The 13,009-nt window shown below is 35.0% G+C and overlaps 1 protein-coding gene across 1 annotated transcript; it reads left to right on the forward strand.

The window, feature by feature from the left end:
- Window positions 1-394: 394 nt before the first annotated feature.
- foxj1a (forkhead box J1a) lies at window positions 395-10,389 on the forward strand. The gene is made up of 3 exons (XM_063019082.1): window positions 395-423; window positions 5,342-5,946; window positions 9,446-10,389. Exons 2-3 carry the CDS (start codon window positions 5,377-5,379, stop codon window positions 10,205-10,207), a joined length of 1,332 nt encoding a protein of 443 aa, XP_062875152.1. The 5' UTR covers window positions 395-423; window positions 5,342-5,376; the 3' UTR covers window positions 10,208-10,389.
- The last annotated feature ends 2,620 nt before the right edge of the window (window positions 10,390-13,009 follow it).

The following is a 13,009-nucleotide window of genomic DNA, read 5'->3' on the forward strand; positions in this document are numbered from 1 at the left end:
TGTTAAGAAAGAAATGGCAAAAACGTATCCTTCTCACCTTCTTCCCACTTCGTGTTTAACTAGTCAGACCACCATATTCATCTAAGAAATAAGCTAACCTGTGAGTGCGTGTAAGGGTGTGATTTAAAACTTAGCTCCATAGCAACCTGCGAGCCAATGGAAGCACGAAAACCTGTTTACATGACAGTGTTGCGTTACTATGGTTGCCTGAAAAACCTCCTGTTGCAGGTATCAGCCACCCCACTCTGCGCCGTGGGTACGCGAGCGCAAAAGAGAGCCAAGAGCTTATTTATATCCACCTGCAGCGGAGAGTACAAACCACTCGAATTAAGGACATTTTTCATGAAGTCAACAATTCACTTTAAGCCAGGGACAAAAAGGACCTCTTGTTGATTTTTTTAAATTAAGACAAATCCATAACAGGTAAGTTATACTTTTTGTAATATAGCAGTAATATGAAGTATTTTCTATATCTAGTAATTAACAAGGTAATACAGGCTCATAATGATCCCGTTAAATAAAAAAAAGCTTTTACATTAAGGTTGTTGTGGCGGTCAATTATTGTGCATCAATCATTAAATTAAATTATTAACGTGTTGAGATTAATACTTTTTAATTAGTATTATTTTTTAGTTTTAGTAAAGACTTATAATTTATTTTAATCACACTCTTATTCACATGTCATTAATGTTTATTTAGGTCAATATTTTGGCAAAAATTCAGGCCTAATTGCATACATTGCGTAAAACCAGCTTGGACACAACAACTAGTGAACATTAATTTACTAGTTGCACTAATGGCTGTTTTGCTGAAAGGTTAGACTCCCTTAAAGTTACACTTTACACTAAGGAAAATTCTATTGCATCCAGTTAGGATTCAGTTGTTCTAACTCTATTCTTTTGCTTTGTGGCATGCCCTTTTAATTGACTGACAGTTAACGGTTCATTATCTGTGCCCATATGAATAAAGAGCAGTTTGATTGCACCCACTAAAAAGTGCATGAAACTGTGCTCTTTTTATTGGTATTTGCAGTACCGGTGCAGTAAAGAATAGTTCGTTTTCTTCAGAATTGTCGTTAACTTTTTTTTTATTCATGTATGACTTTAGAAATTCTTAATAAAAGTGTTAAGTCAGGAGAAAACAGTCAGGGTATTTGGGCTTTATGTTTTGTTTTTGTTTTGTTTGTTTGTTTTTTTGTCAATGTGGTTTAAATAAGTAATCTTAATTGTGCCACCTCCATACTTCACTGTTTATGGGTTTATGGGATTCTTAGCATGTTACACATTACCTTTTTCTTCAGACATAAGCTAAATTACTGCCTGTATCATCCAAATATTGTTTTGATTTGTTTTGCATGCAGTATTGATACAGAGATGAATGCACTGCAACTGTTACTTTGTGTAACATTTGTTCTTGTTGGCAAGCAAGAGCTATGGTTAAACAACAAATAAATTATGAGCTAAATTATTGCCAACTAAATATATTTGTTCCATGTAACTATTGTTTTGATTTTTTATTTGTTTTTATTTATTAGTTATTTGCTCATTTTGTCCCTAAAACCTTTACAGAGAAAATCTTCCTTCACAATAAAATCTTTCAATCCAGTAGCAACATATTTTCTAATAAAACATTTGCTATTGCTATTACAGTACTTTAAATTATTTGTATTTTTTTAATCTGGAACTTGATTAATTGTTACATACCACATATACAAACTCAATTTCCAGAAAAGTTGGGACATGTTGTGAAAAACAAATATCTATTATTTTTAACATTCCCTTGAATTTTTAACTGACAAAAGTACAAATAAAATATTTCCAATGTTATTGTATTTTGTGAATGTAAACAAATTTGGAATTTGATGCTTGCACTCTTGTTGGGACAGAGGCATGTTATTACTGTGTTTCTACAAATTTACTGTTCAAATGTTTGTGAACTAAAAAAAATACTTATTGATGCAATTTTACAAGTAGAATTTTTGTCCATATTTGTTTGATAAATGAAATCAGTTTCTTAACACTGTGTTTCTCTTCTTGCACCATACATTTTCATCTTGACTGCAGGCAGGCTAGTCAAACACACACACTTTGTCTACAAAGTCACACTGTTGTAGTGCATGCAGAATGAAACCTGACATTGTCTTGTTGAAATAACTGGTCTTCCTGGGAAAGGATGACGCCTTTACAGCAGCGTGTCACTCTACAACCCCAACATGCATTCTTCATACATATGTAAATTCCCCATGATGTGGGCATGATGCAAGCCCATACCATAACAGATGTTGGACTTTTTGTACTTTTTTCTGATAACATGATAATAAGATGGTTCTTTTTATCTTTGGCATGATGTCAAACAAAACAAACTCAAACTTAGACACATCTGACCAAAGCACATGTTTCCACTGCTTTTCGGTCCATCCAGCTTAGGCCTGATAACTTAGTGGTGTTTCTGCATAGAATTGATGTACAGCTTGTGCAACAGAGTTTTAGATTGTATACACTGAGTTATGATTCAACAATTTCCAAAATACTCCCAAACCTATGTGGCTATATTCATTACTGTAACGTGACTGTTTCACGTTAAAGTGATGAATATAGCTAGGGCCCTACTAAATTCATTTATTCAACCTCGTTTTTCAAAAATCCTAGATTTCATGGATTTTTAAACAAAAGTGCCACATTTCACAACAGTCAACTCATAAATTGAATGATCGAATTAATGGAAGCTACAATACACAGCACAGCCTACCTCAATAGCTCCCTCTCAAAGACCAAAATACTTGTCCGTGTTGTGACACACACAATTGGTTGGGAGACCGATTTTCTTGCTGTCCATCTTTCTCCATAAGGAAGAAAGAAAAGAAAACCATAGTAAAAATTACAGAGAAGACCTTTTCTGTTTGGAAAGTCAGATCCTTACATCTGCAGAGCTTTTCCAATTCTTTCCTTCTTGTTTTGCCAAGTGCCAGTCTGTGTTGTACTCCTGACTGCTGAATTCTTTGCGGTTTTTAACTGATCCAGGTAGGCAAAAGCTGTCCATCACTTACATATCTTCTCCATCAATAGTAAAGTCAGTGATTTTTAGAAGAACTTTCAAGTTTGTTTTACGTTTAAGTGTTGTGTCAACCACATATCAAAAGTTATTGATGTGTCCGCTATTTATCTTGAATCCTTGATCATCATCCTCTAGCCCTGTTTCTCTCGCATTATATGTTCAGAATACAGGATATACAGGTATGGTGACCGAATACAGCCTTGTCAAACTCTTGTAGAACCAGTCAGTTTGTCTATTTTCTGTCATGACTGTGGCTTATTGATCATATACATTTTGATATAGTCAATCTTTAAAAGAATTGAAAATAAAATGCTTCTGCATCAATTCTGTGTTTTAGGATAACTGTATCCAAGACCAAAATTATTTGGAAGACTGACCATGAGGTTGTTGGACACCCCATATCAAAAACAAACATTATTAAAATTGAGTGACCCTTATGAAAAGACTTGAAAAGAGTTTGAAGTAGGTCTGTGGGAATGTGTGTTTATTAAGTCAAAAGAGAATTTATATGGCTGGGCACTGATGTTGGCCAAGAAAGTCTCAATTGATATTCTAGTTAATACCATAGCTGTTCAGTGTGGCTAAAGTCTGTGTAGGCCACTAGAGTTTCTTTAAAGCAAGCTTTTTTCATGTCTTTACAGACCTTGCTTTGTGCACAGGGGCATTATAATGCTGATCATAAATGAGTCTTTCCTAAACTGTTGTTTTAAATTCTGTGTAAACACATAATTTCCTTTATATAATTGATTTATTACACCTGTTAGCAATTGTTGTAGATAAAACACAAAAATGATTAATTTTCTTAATTAGAAGGGTTGTCCAAATACTTTATCCATATAGTTTATATATGCTTATAAATAACACCTTTTTGTTATATTTTTTTTTCATAATTATAGGTACTATGAAAAATGCATTGTGTTTAAATTTATGCAAAAGCACCAAAAATATACAAGCCCAAATAAAAATAGTAAGGACAGTATGGAAAATACATGAGTGAAATAAATTAAGAATGAATGAAGCATTTCTTACATTTACTTTAACTATTATGTCATTGCAGACAGATATTTTATGTTTTGTCTAGTCAACCTATTTTTTATTTGTTACTACACATCCATTTCTGCATTTTAGAGCTTTAACACATTCAAAATTGGACTAAATAATGATGTGACTTCAAACAGGTTACATCAACAGGTAATTGTAATCATGATTTAAAGCAGTATGCACCAAAGTCTAAGTCTTTGAGAAGCAAATATGGGCAGAGGTCTCCAGTTTCCCAGTATGCATGGGAAAATTATTGAAATGTTTAAAAACTTTCCTTATTGTTCCTTAAAGAACGATTGTAGGGGTTTGCATATTTCTTCCTCTGCAGTACATTTTATAGAACGATTCAAGGAATCTGAAAGAATTTTAGTGCATAAAGGACAAGGGTGCAAACCTGAGCTGAACAGTGAAAAGTCAGACGAAATATATATCAGAGCTTTTCTGGAAGAAATAGACACTGTCTGTTTTGGACCAGCCCAAAGACGACAAAAGACCACCAAAAATGTTATCAGCAACAATTAAAAAAAACATGGTCTGTCATAGTATGAGGTTGTGTCAGTGACCTTGACAAAGGTTGTTACACATCTGTGATGGCAACATTATTGCAGAAAAGTAGACTAAGATTTTAGAGCAACATATGCTGCCTTCAAGATGGCATTTTTTCCAGGCCTGTCCATGCATTTTTCAACACGACAAAGCAACACCACATGCTGCACACATTACAAAGGCATGGCTACAGAGGAAGAGGGTGGACTGGCCTTCCTGTTGCACAATAAAGTATGTGTGGAGAATTTTGAACTGAAAAATGTGACGATGTACTGTTGCACATCTTAAGACATGTTTGAAGGAAAAATATCTAAAAATATTACCTGAAACATTTCATCACTTGGTATCTTTGTTGCCAAAACATCTTTTAGGTGTTTTTATAATGAATGGCAACTTTACACTGTCGTAAATGCTTTACCATCCCAACTTGTTTTAAATGTGTTGCAGGCCTAAAATGCAGAAGTTGATGCATTTTAACAAATACGTTGACCATACAAAACATAATATACTGTATCTTGTGTTCATACTGTCTGCAGTTAAATTAAAGTCAGACTGAATACACTTTTCATACTCTGCCAACATTTTTTGATTTGGGTTTGTTGGTTTTGTATTAAATGACAAAACAAATAACAAAAAGATTGAACTCTTATGTTACCTAATGCATGAATAGTATGGCTTGTGATTGTGTGTGCCAATGCAGGTCTTGGCACAGACCTTGAGAGGTGACCAAGGACCATGTGGTCAATGAGCTGTGCAGAATCTTGTTCTGAGGGCTCTCTAGGACTGGAGGAGGAGGTGATTACTGTTGCAATGCAGGCCGAAGAACTACATGAAAGCACAGCTACATGTACAAGTGCTGGATTTGACAACCTAGATGACAGCCTAACTAGTCTTCAGTGGTTACAAGAGTTCTCAATCCTTAATGCCAGTGAAAAACAGCAAGTAAGTTCCAGCCAACTTCAGAGCATATTCTTTGGGGACCAGCTGGGCACAGAAGCTCCTGCATCTCCCCTAGCAGGCGACCCTGCGTCTATTGGCATGCCACTAACTCCAGGCAAGCCCACAGCAGCAGCTGTGTGCCGGATGCCCCCCCTGAGTCCTCTGCCCACCTTTGTTGCTCATGGCCATTGCCCAGATGAAGTTGACTACAAAACCAACCCTCACATTAAGCCCCCATACTCATATGCCATGCTTATTTGCATGGCTATGCAGGCAAGCAAGAGAAGCAAAATCACACTCTCCAGCATTTACAAATGGATCACTGACAACTTCTGCTACTTCCGCCATGCTGACCCTACCTGGCAGGTAAGTTTTAAGCTGATCGGACTGGTTGACCACAGATGCCTTAAAGACTATTCTATATCCATATGTGTATATTTATCTTACTTTGTTGTTTTAGATTTTTAAATGAATTTCTATAGAAAATCATCCAGAAGAAAATGAAAAATACAGTTTGTAAATGATTGAAGGTTACGCAATGTCTATGATATATAACATTTAAAAATGTAGTTGCCTCTTTCATTAATAATTGGTTCTGCCTTTTTTTCGCAGCAAAAATATAACCAAATGCTTCTAATAACTAAAAATCAGCCTTTCACATTAAAGTGATAAAACTTGGCTTACTTGGCTTTTTCAGAAGTACTTTAATTCAGTCACTTTCAAAGACTTTGAAGCATGAATGGTCGTTTAAGGTCTTAGTGTGTCATATTAATAGGATTTAAGTCAGGGCTTTGACCTGGTCACTTTAAAACCTCCTGCATTTAAAGCATTTAGATGTGGACCTGGTCTTTTGTTTTTATTGTTTATCTTGTTGCGAAACTCATTTGTAATTACACTTGAAATCACAGACTGATGATAGGACATTCTTCTTTAGGATTTTCTGGTTCAGTGGTTCAGAATTCAGAATTTTGTCAATTATTGCAAGTCTTCCAGAAGCAGCAATTCTGACACCATCCAAGTTTTACTATTTGACTATTTGATGATGTTCTTATTGTGTTGTGTAAGTTTTTTATAAAATTGTTAAGAGACATCAAGTCTTCTGTGACAAGTCTTAAGTTTACATAGTGTATTGCTTGTTAATACCTTTCAGCCTTTTTTACACTGCTGGAAAGTTAGAAAATGATGAATTATTTATCTTTATACACTGCCTGGCCAAAAAAAAGGTCACCACCTGGATTTAACTAAGCAAACAGGTAAGAGCCTCCCATTGGATAATTACTGCATGGGTGATTATGTTTCAGCTGGCAACAAGTTATTTAACCCTAACTAATGCAGTGAGTAGCTTCTCATTTGTTAAACAACCATGTCGAAAGACACATCCTGTGGTCATGGAAAAGATGTTAATCTTTTTTAAAAGGGTCAAATTATAGGCATGCATCAAGCAGAGAAAACATCTAAGGAGATTGCTGAAACTACTAAAATCGGGTTAAGAACTGTCCAACGCATTATTAAAAAGTGGAAGTACAGTGGGGAAACATCATCTTCGAGGAAAGAATGTGGTCGGAAAAAAATCTTGAATGATCGTGATCGCGATCACTTAAACGTTTGGTGAAATCAAATCATAGAAAAACTACAGTAGAACTCAGGGATATGTTTAAAAGTGAAAGTAAGAGCATTTCCACACGCACAATGTGAAGGGAACTCAAGGGATTGGGACCAAACAGCTGTGTAGCCTTAAGAAAACCACTTGTCAGTGAGGCTAACCAGCAAAACGGCTTCAATTTGCTAGGGAGCATAAAGATTGGACTCTGGAGCAATGGAAGAAGGTCATGTGGTTTGATGAGTCCAGATTTACTCTGTTCCAGAGTTATGGGCATGTCAGGGTAAGAAGAGAGGCGGCTGAAGTGATGCACCCATCATGCCTAGTGCCTACCGTACAAGCCTGTGGGGGCAGTGCTATGATCTAGGGTTGCTGCAGTTGGTCAGGTCTAGGTTCAGCAACGTTTTTACACATGGCTTGGCCACCACAGAGTCCAGACCTGAACCCCATTGAGAATCTTTGGGATGTGCTGGAGAAGACTTTGCGCAGTGGTCCAAATCTCCCATCATCAATACAAGATCTTGGGGAAAAATTAATGCAACTCTGGACAGAAATAAATGTTGTGACATTGCAGAAGCTTGTGGAAACGATGCCACAGCGAATGCGTGCTGTAATCAAAGCTAAAGGCGGTCCAACGAAATATTAGAGTGTGTGACCTTTTTTTTTTGGCCAGGCAGTATATATTACAATAAAATTATAAAGTAAATGATGGTTGGGTTTAGTCAGTTGGTTGAGGCTCTTACTTTTAACAGAGGGCCAGTGGGTGAAAGATATTTTTACATTTAATTAATCAAAGGCTTATAAAGAAATTGTATGCTCTTTTTACTCAGGATCTTTGTCATATTAAATTTTGTCTGAAGATATAAAACAAATAATTGTACCACATATGTGAAAGTAAAATAAATCAGCAAGGGGCTAAAAAAAAAGTCTTTTTATGACAAATAATGTACTCACATAATTTAAATAAGCTTTATTTGTGCATTTTGGTATTGTAAGAAAAAGACTTCCTATAATATCTGCAATGGCAGACTCTGGGTGTAAAATAGAAACCAATGATCTCATAGAAATATTTAAATGCTTGACAAACAGCATTACCAGCTGGAAATAACAGTTCATTTAATGTAGTCTATGTATTAGAAAGTCAGCAGACCCCAAGAGTCTGTTGTATGTGAGATATTTTAATACAGTGTAGTTTCGATTACATATGCAAATGCAGACAAAAACGTTGAATAAAAATAATCACCACATGGCCCTACTAAAAACATATGATTTAAAGAGGTAATTTTAAACCCCTTTTTTATTATGTCAAATCACAGAATCTGTTTAGTTGCAGTCATTGCTACTAAGTGTTGCAATTCGTTTATGTAGTAGGGGAGCAATTATTTTCTATGTGTGACAAAAATGCAAGGGGAACAAAATACAATTCACAGCACTGTCAGTAAGAATGAATAAATAAGTTTACTGAAAAGGAAGTGAGGAAGTGCATATTTAAAGTTAAAATTTGGATTTTGGAAGAAAATAGGATTTTCATTAGTTGGTAAATGATTAAATAACCCTGTGGCTGTCTGAGAAAACCTTAGCCATTTCCTCGGTTTTTGTTACTCTGACCCAAAACAATAACATATAATGTTTAACCAAGGTTGACGGATCAGTGCTTTATTTAAATAAATATTCTGTGTGGTGGTTGTTCCATTGTGGCATTGATTAAAGTGCAGATGACCTGTGTAATGCAAGGATTCCCAACTACTTCCTTCCTTTCTTTACTTCTTTTGGCTACACAAGATGATGATATTTTAAGTAAAATACCCCTTCACTAGACTAGAATATTTTATTTGGAAAAAAATAAGGTAAAGCAACAAAAAACTTCGATGCTGTAAAATTTGTATTTAATGCAGCTAATTAAAATTGTTGCTAAATTTAGTGTTATTTATCAGTCTTACTTTTCCTTAAAAGAGAGATACTGGGTGCTCAGGTGGCGCAGCTGTAAAACACGCATCCAGTTGGGCTGGGCGCCTACATGAACAACCATTGGCTGTTGTTCATACAGGGTGGGAGCCGGATAGGGACTCCTCATAATTGAGGCAATTACGACCTCTGCAATTGGGTAATTGGATGTGCTAAAAAGTCAGGAGAAAAAGGGGAGAAAATGCATAAAAAATATATATATAAAAAAGAGAGATACTATAGAGAACTATAAAGAACCATATTTAATATAAAGCCTGACTAATATTTCCTGTTTGTTTTTTTCCCCCAATAATATTTTAGAATTCCATCAGACACAATCTGTCACTAAATAAATGCTTCATAAAAGTTCCAAGACAGAAGGATGAACCAGGAAAAGGGGGTTTCTGGAAAATTGACCCACAGTATGCTGAGCGCCTTTTAACTGGGGCTTATAAGAAGAGAAAGATGCCTCCAGTACAGATTAATCCAGCTCTTCAAAACCGAATTAAAGCAGGTTCACAGACTGCTGTGACTGTGCCAACAAGCATTCCTGACATTTTTAATATTAATCCTGAGTCACAGCAGCTTCTAAATGAATTTGAGGAGATCACTGGAATTGACCAGAACTGGGATCCTCGCCTAGCAGAGGTCACTATGTTTGATTTCTGGGGTTCAGAAAAGAGGCAAAAGAGAAAAAAGTCATTTGGGCACCACTCGGAAGTGCTGCGTCGCTCCAGCTCCCCAATTCTGGCCGTAGAGGAACCTAAGGTTTTAAGCTCTCTAAAGGGCAATTTTGACTGGGATGCTTTGCTGAATTCTGCCCTAAATGGAGACCTTAACTTAAATGAGGGTGGTCCCCTAAGCCCAATAAGCCTGGAGACCACTGTCAATTCTGCTGTACACAGTACGCTAAAAGAACCTCAAAAAAGCAATGCTGATGACTTTACTGAGGAGAACTTTTTAGCTACTGAATTATTACACAGTTCCTGGGTAGAGGACGAAGAGAGGCTTCATCAAGACTTTCTTTGTAATTCCACTGTTAACATTAATCAGCTGTTTGATCTGGAAGAGACACATTTTTGAGACACATTAACTAATACCTGGAAATATCATGGGTAACAAACCCAAACCAACCTATTGGGAATTTGGGGATTTTTTTAAATGTTTTGTTTACCATTTGTTAAAACAGATTTTACATGCTTTGTGTGTTTCTTATTTCAATTTTAATTATTGTAATTTTACAACAGCAAGTCAAAAATGTTGGGACAGTATGAAAAATGCAAATAAACTGCAGTGCTTCTTATATTTACCTTAACTTTTATTTTATTGCAGACAGTATGAATCCAAGATATCTATGTTTGGTATGGTCAGCTTCATTTCATTTATTAATATACATCCATTCCTGCATTTCAGATCTACAAAGCATTCTTAAAAATTTGGGATGGGCCAATTAGGGCTAGTAATGAGGTAAAAAAAAAACATACATAAACTTTTTTGGAATGTGTTGCAGGAACAACAAATGAAATGAAGTTGACCAGACACAACATAAACTTATTATTATCAACATAATTGTTATTATTATTGTTATTATTATTGCCATTTTCCATACTGTGTCAATATTGTCCAATTTGGGATTGTATATTTGCCAAGTAATTCACTGTTTTACCTAAAGGCCTACCTAAAGATATTAGGTTGTTATAAACAGCCTCAAGACTGGAATGTCAAACTAGAACTGACAAGCCATGGAATTACAGAGACTGTACATGTTTAACAAGTTTACATTTTTCAATTATGTAATTAATTGCACTGGTCATAGTACATGGTTTGTTTAAGTAAAAATAACCAAAACTTTCTCTACAAAAAATAAACATTTTAATAAACAGTTTGCGGAACTGAACATATTTTTACCTGAAATCAACATCAACAAGCAATAATTTGACCAGCTGTATTGTCAGAAATGAATTATGTATAACAGTAAAAACTATATAAAACCAGACTTAAACCCTTTTTATTTGGTATTTGGGTTACCTGCATGTAATGGCATGACAATATGACAATATGAACTTGCAGTAAAAAAAGTTGCACTGTAGTGTTCTGTGTTTATGTATAACTGGGTGTCATTAAATAAGCCTTATATTAATACTTGTTGATTTATTAAATGCGATACAATAAAATTCAGATGGAATCTATATATGTGTTCTCTAAGAAAAGGGCTGTAATAGATGTCATTATAGGCTGTATAATATAATGGATTATTATGTGTAAAAAAATACAGTGCCAAACTTTTCTGATCCCAATTCAGCTGTTTATTTTTCACCTTTGAAAGATAATTTTGTCCTTTAGGATTAATTAACCTTTTGCTGTATATTTTATTATGATCTGTATCATGGCAGATGCCAGAGAATAGATTGTACTTTTAAAGCTAGTCTTTACATTATTCTGATATAGTGGCATATGGTTAGCACAGTATTATCATTTTTATTATTTTGCCATCTTATAAATAGAAAAATAGATTTTATGGCTAATAATTTAGCATTTGATAACACTAATGGTTTAACTGTGGCTTTAGGACAGCATTTGTGTCTTTTACTTGTCAGATCAAAACAACAAAATGGCCAGTGATATGTCAATAATAAAAGTCATGACAATAGTCAAAGTTTTTTCAAAAAGATCACATATACTATTGCTATATTTTTGAGCATTTGTTGTAATTAAAACAGCTTGCCAGTGTTTTGCAATGATTTTTGTATGTTTGTAATTTTTGTATGTGCTTTTAAAAATGATTCAACAAAATTTCAACACTTATTCCTGCAACATTTTACAAATGACTTTTTTGCTAGGCCAGAGTAAGGGATACATGTGCTTTCTCTGTGTTTAAAATTCTCGTAACCCCTGTCATTCTCTATGTGGAACTGTGTGAGGTCTAATGAAAAAGTATCCTATACCATCATTTATCATTGGCTAAACAGATCCAGACTAAAGCGGTGGTGGTATAGTGTTTAGCAGGGTGATTACTGTAATTGATCTATTTATGCTCTCAGTGCAGTTTAGTACATCATAAAAGAGTATTTTGTTACTTTTGAATGGTATACTGTTAGCAGATATTCATTTATTGATTCATTGTCTGTTTGACAAATGGTCAGGGTTGTGGTGGATCTGATTCACTGGCAGGAAACACAGTGGGAAACACAGTGGATAATGTGCCAACCCATCACAGATATTAGCAGATATGTATAGGTCACAAAGTTTTTGACATTTTTGACATGAAGTCACCCAGAACAAACTGTGTGGTGAAGGGATTTTTAAAAATATTTTTAAGAATTACATATTAATATTTTTGCCCATTTCTGCTAAAGGCTTTATGTAAGAAGAGCTTTCTGATCAAATGTTAACCCTAACATTTTCAACCAATCCAGTATTGCCCAAAATGAACTGTAAAATACCCAACAATTAAAAAACTTGTCTAAATAATAAAGATAAGTGCAATGTTTTCGTGTTGTCTGGGGACAACACATAGCAATGGACAAGAGTAAGTAGTCAAGAGTGCTTTCTCTGTGTTTAAATGATCAGCAAACCAACTATTTATAGAATATTTAATTAAGACCGTTCTTAGGTCCACCAAAAGGCTCAGTCTTTGCAGGCAATGTATGGTTCTGGCTGACCACATTGTGCTAACCTAATAAGAGAATTGCCAATCAGTTTATCTCAATACAAGATTGGATAGGTCTTTCACTATCTACTGTACTGTTTTGAAAAGATTAATGGAATCTGCAGAATTCATCATGTAGGTTAAAGGCTGAAAACCACTGTTGAATACAATCTTCAAACTCAGACAGTATTGCATGAGAAAGTGTAATGCTAAATATAGCCAAACGGGCTCTGAAG

The sequence above is a fragment of the Trichomycterus rosablanca genome, chromosome 22 (assembly GCF_030014385.1).
Source record: "Trichomycterus rosablanca isolate fTriRos1 chromosome 22, fTriRos1.hap1, whole genome shotgun sequence".
Taxonomy (NCBI): domain Eukaryota; kingdom Metazoa; phylum Chordata; class Actinopteri; order Siluriformes; family Trichomycteridae; genus Trichomycterus; species Trichomycterus rosablanca.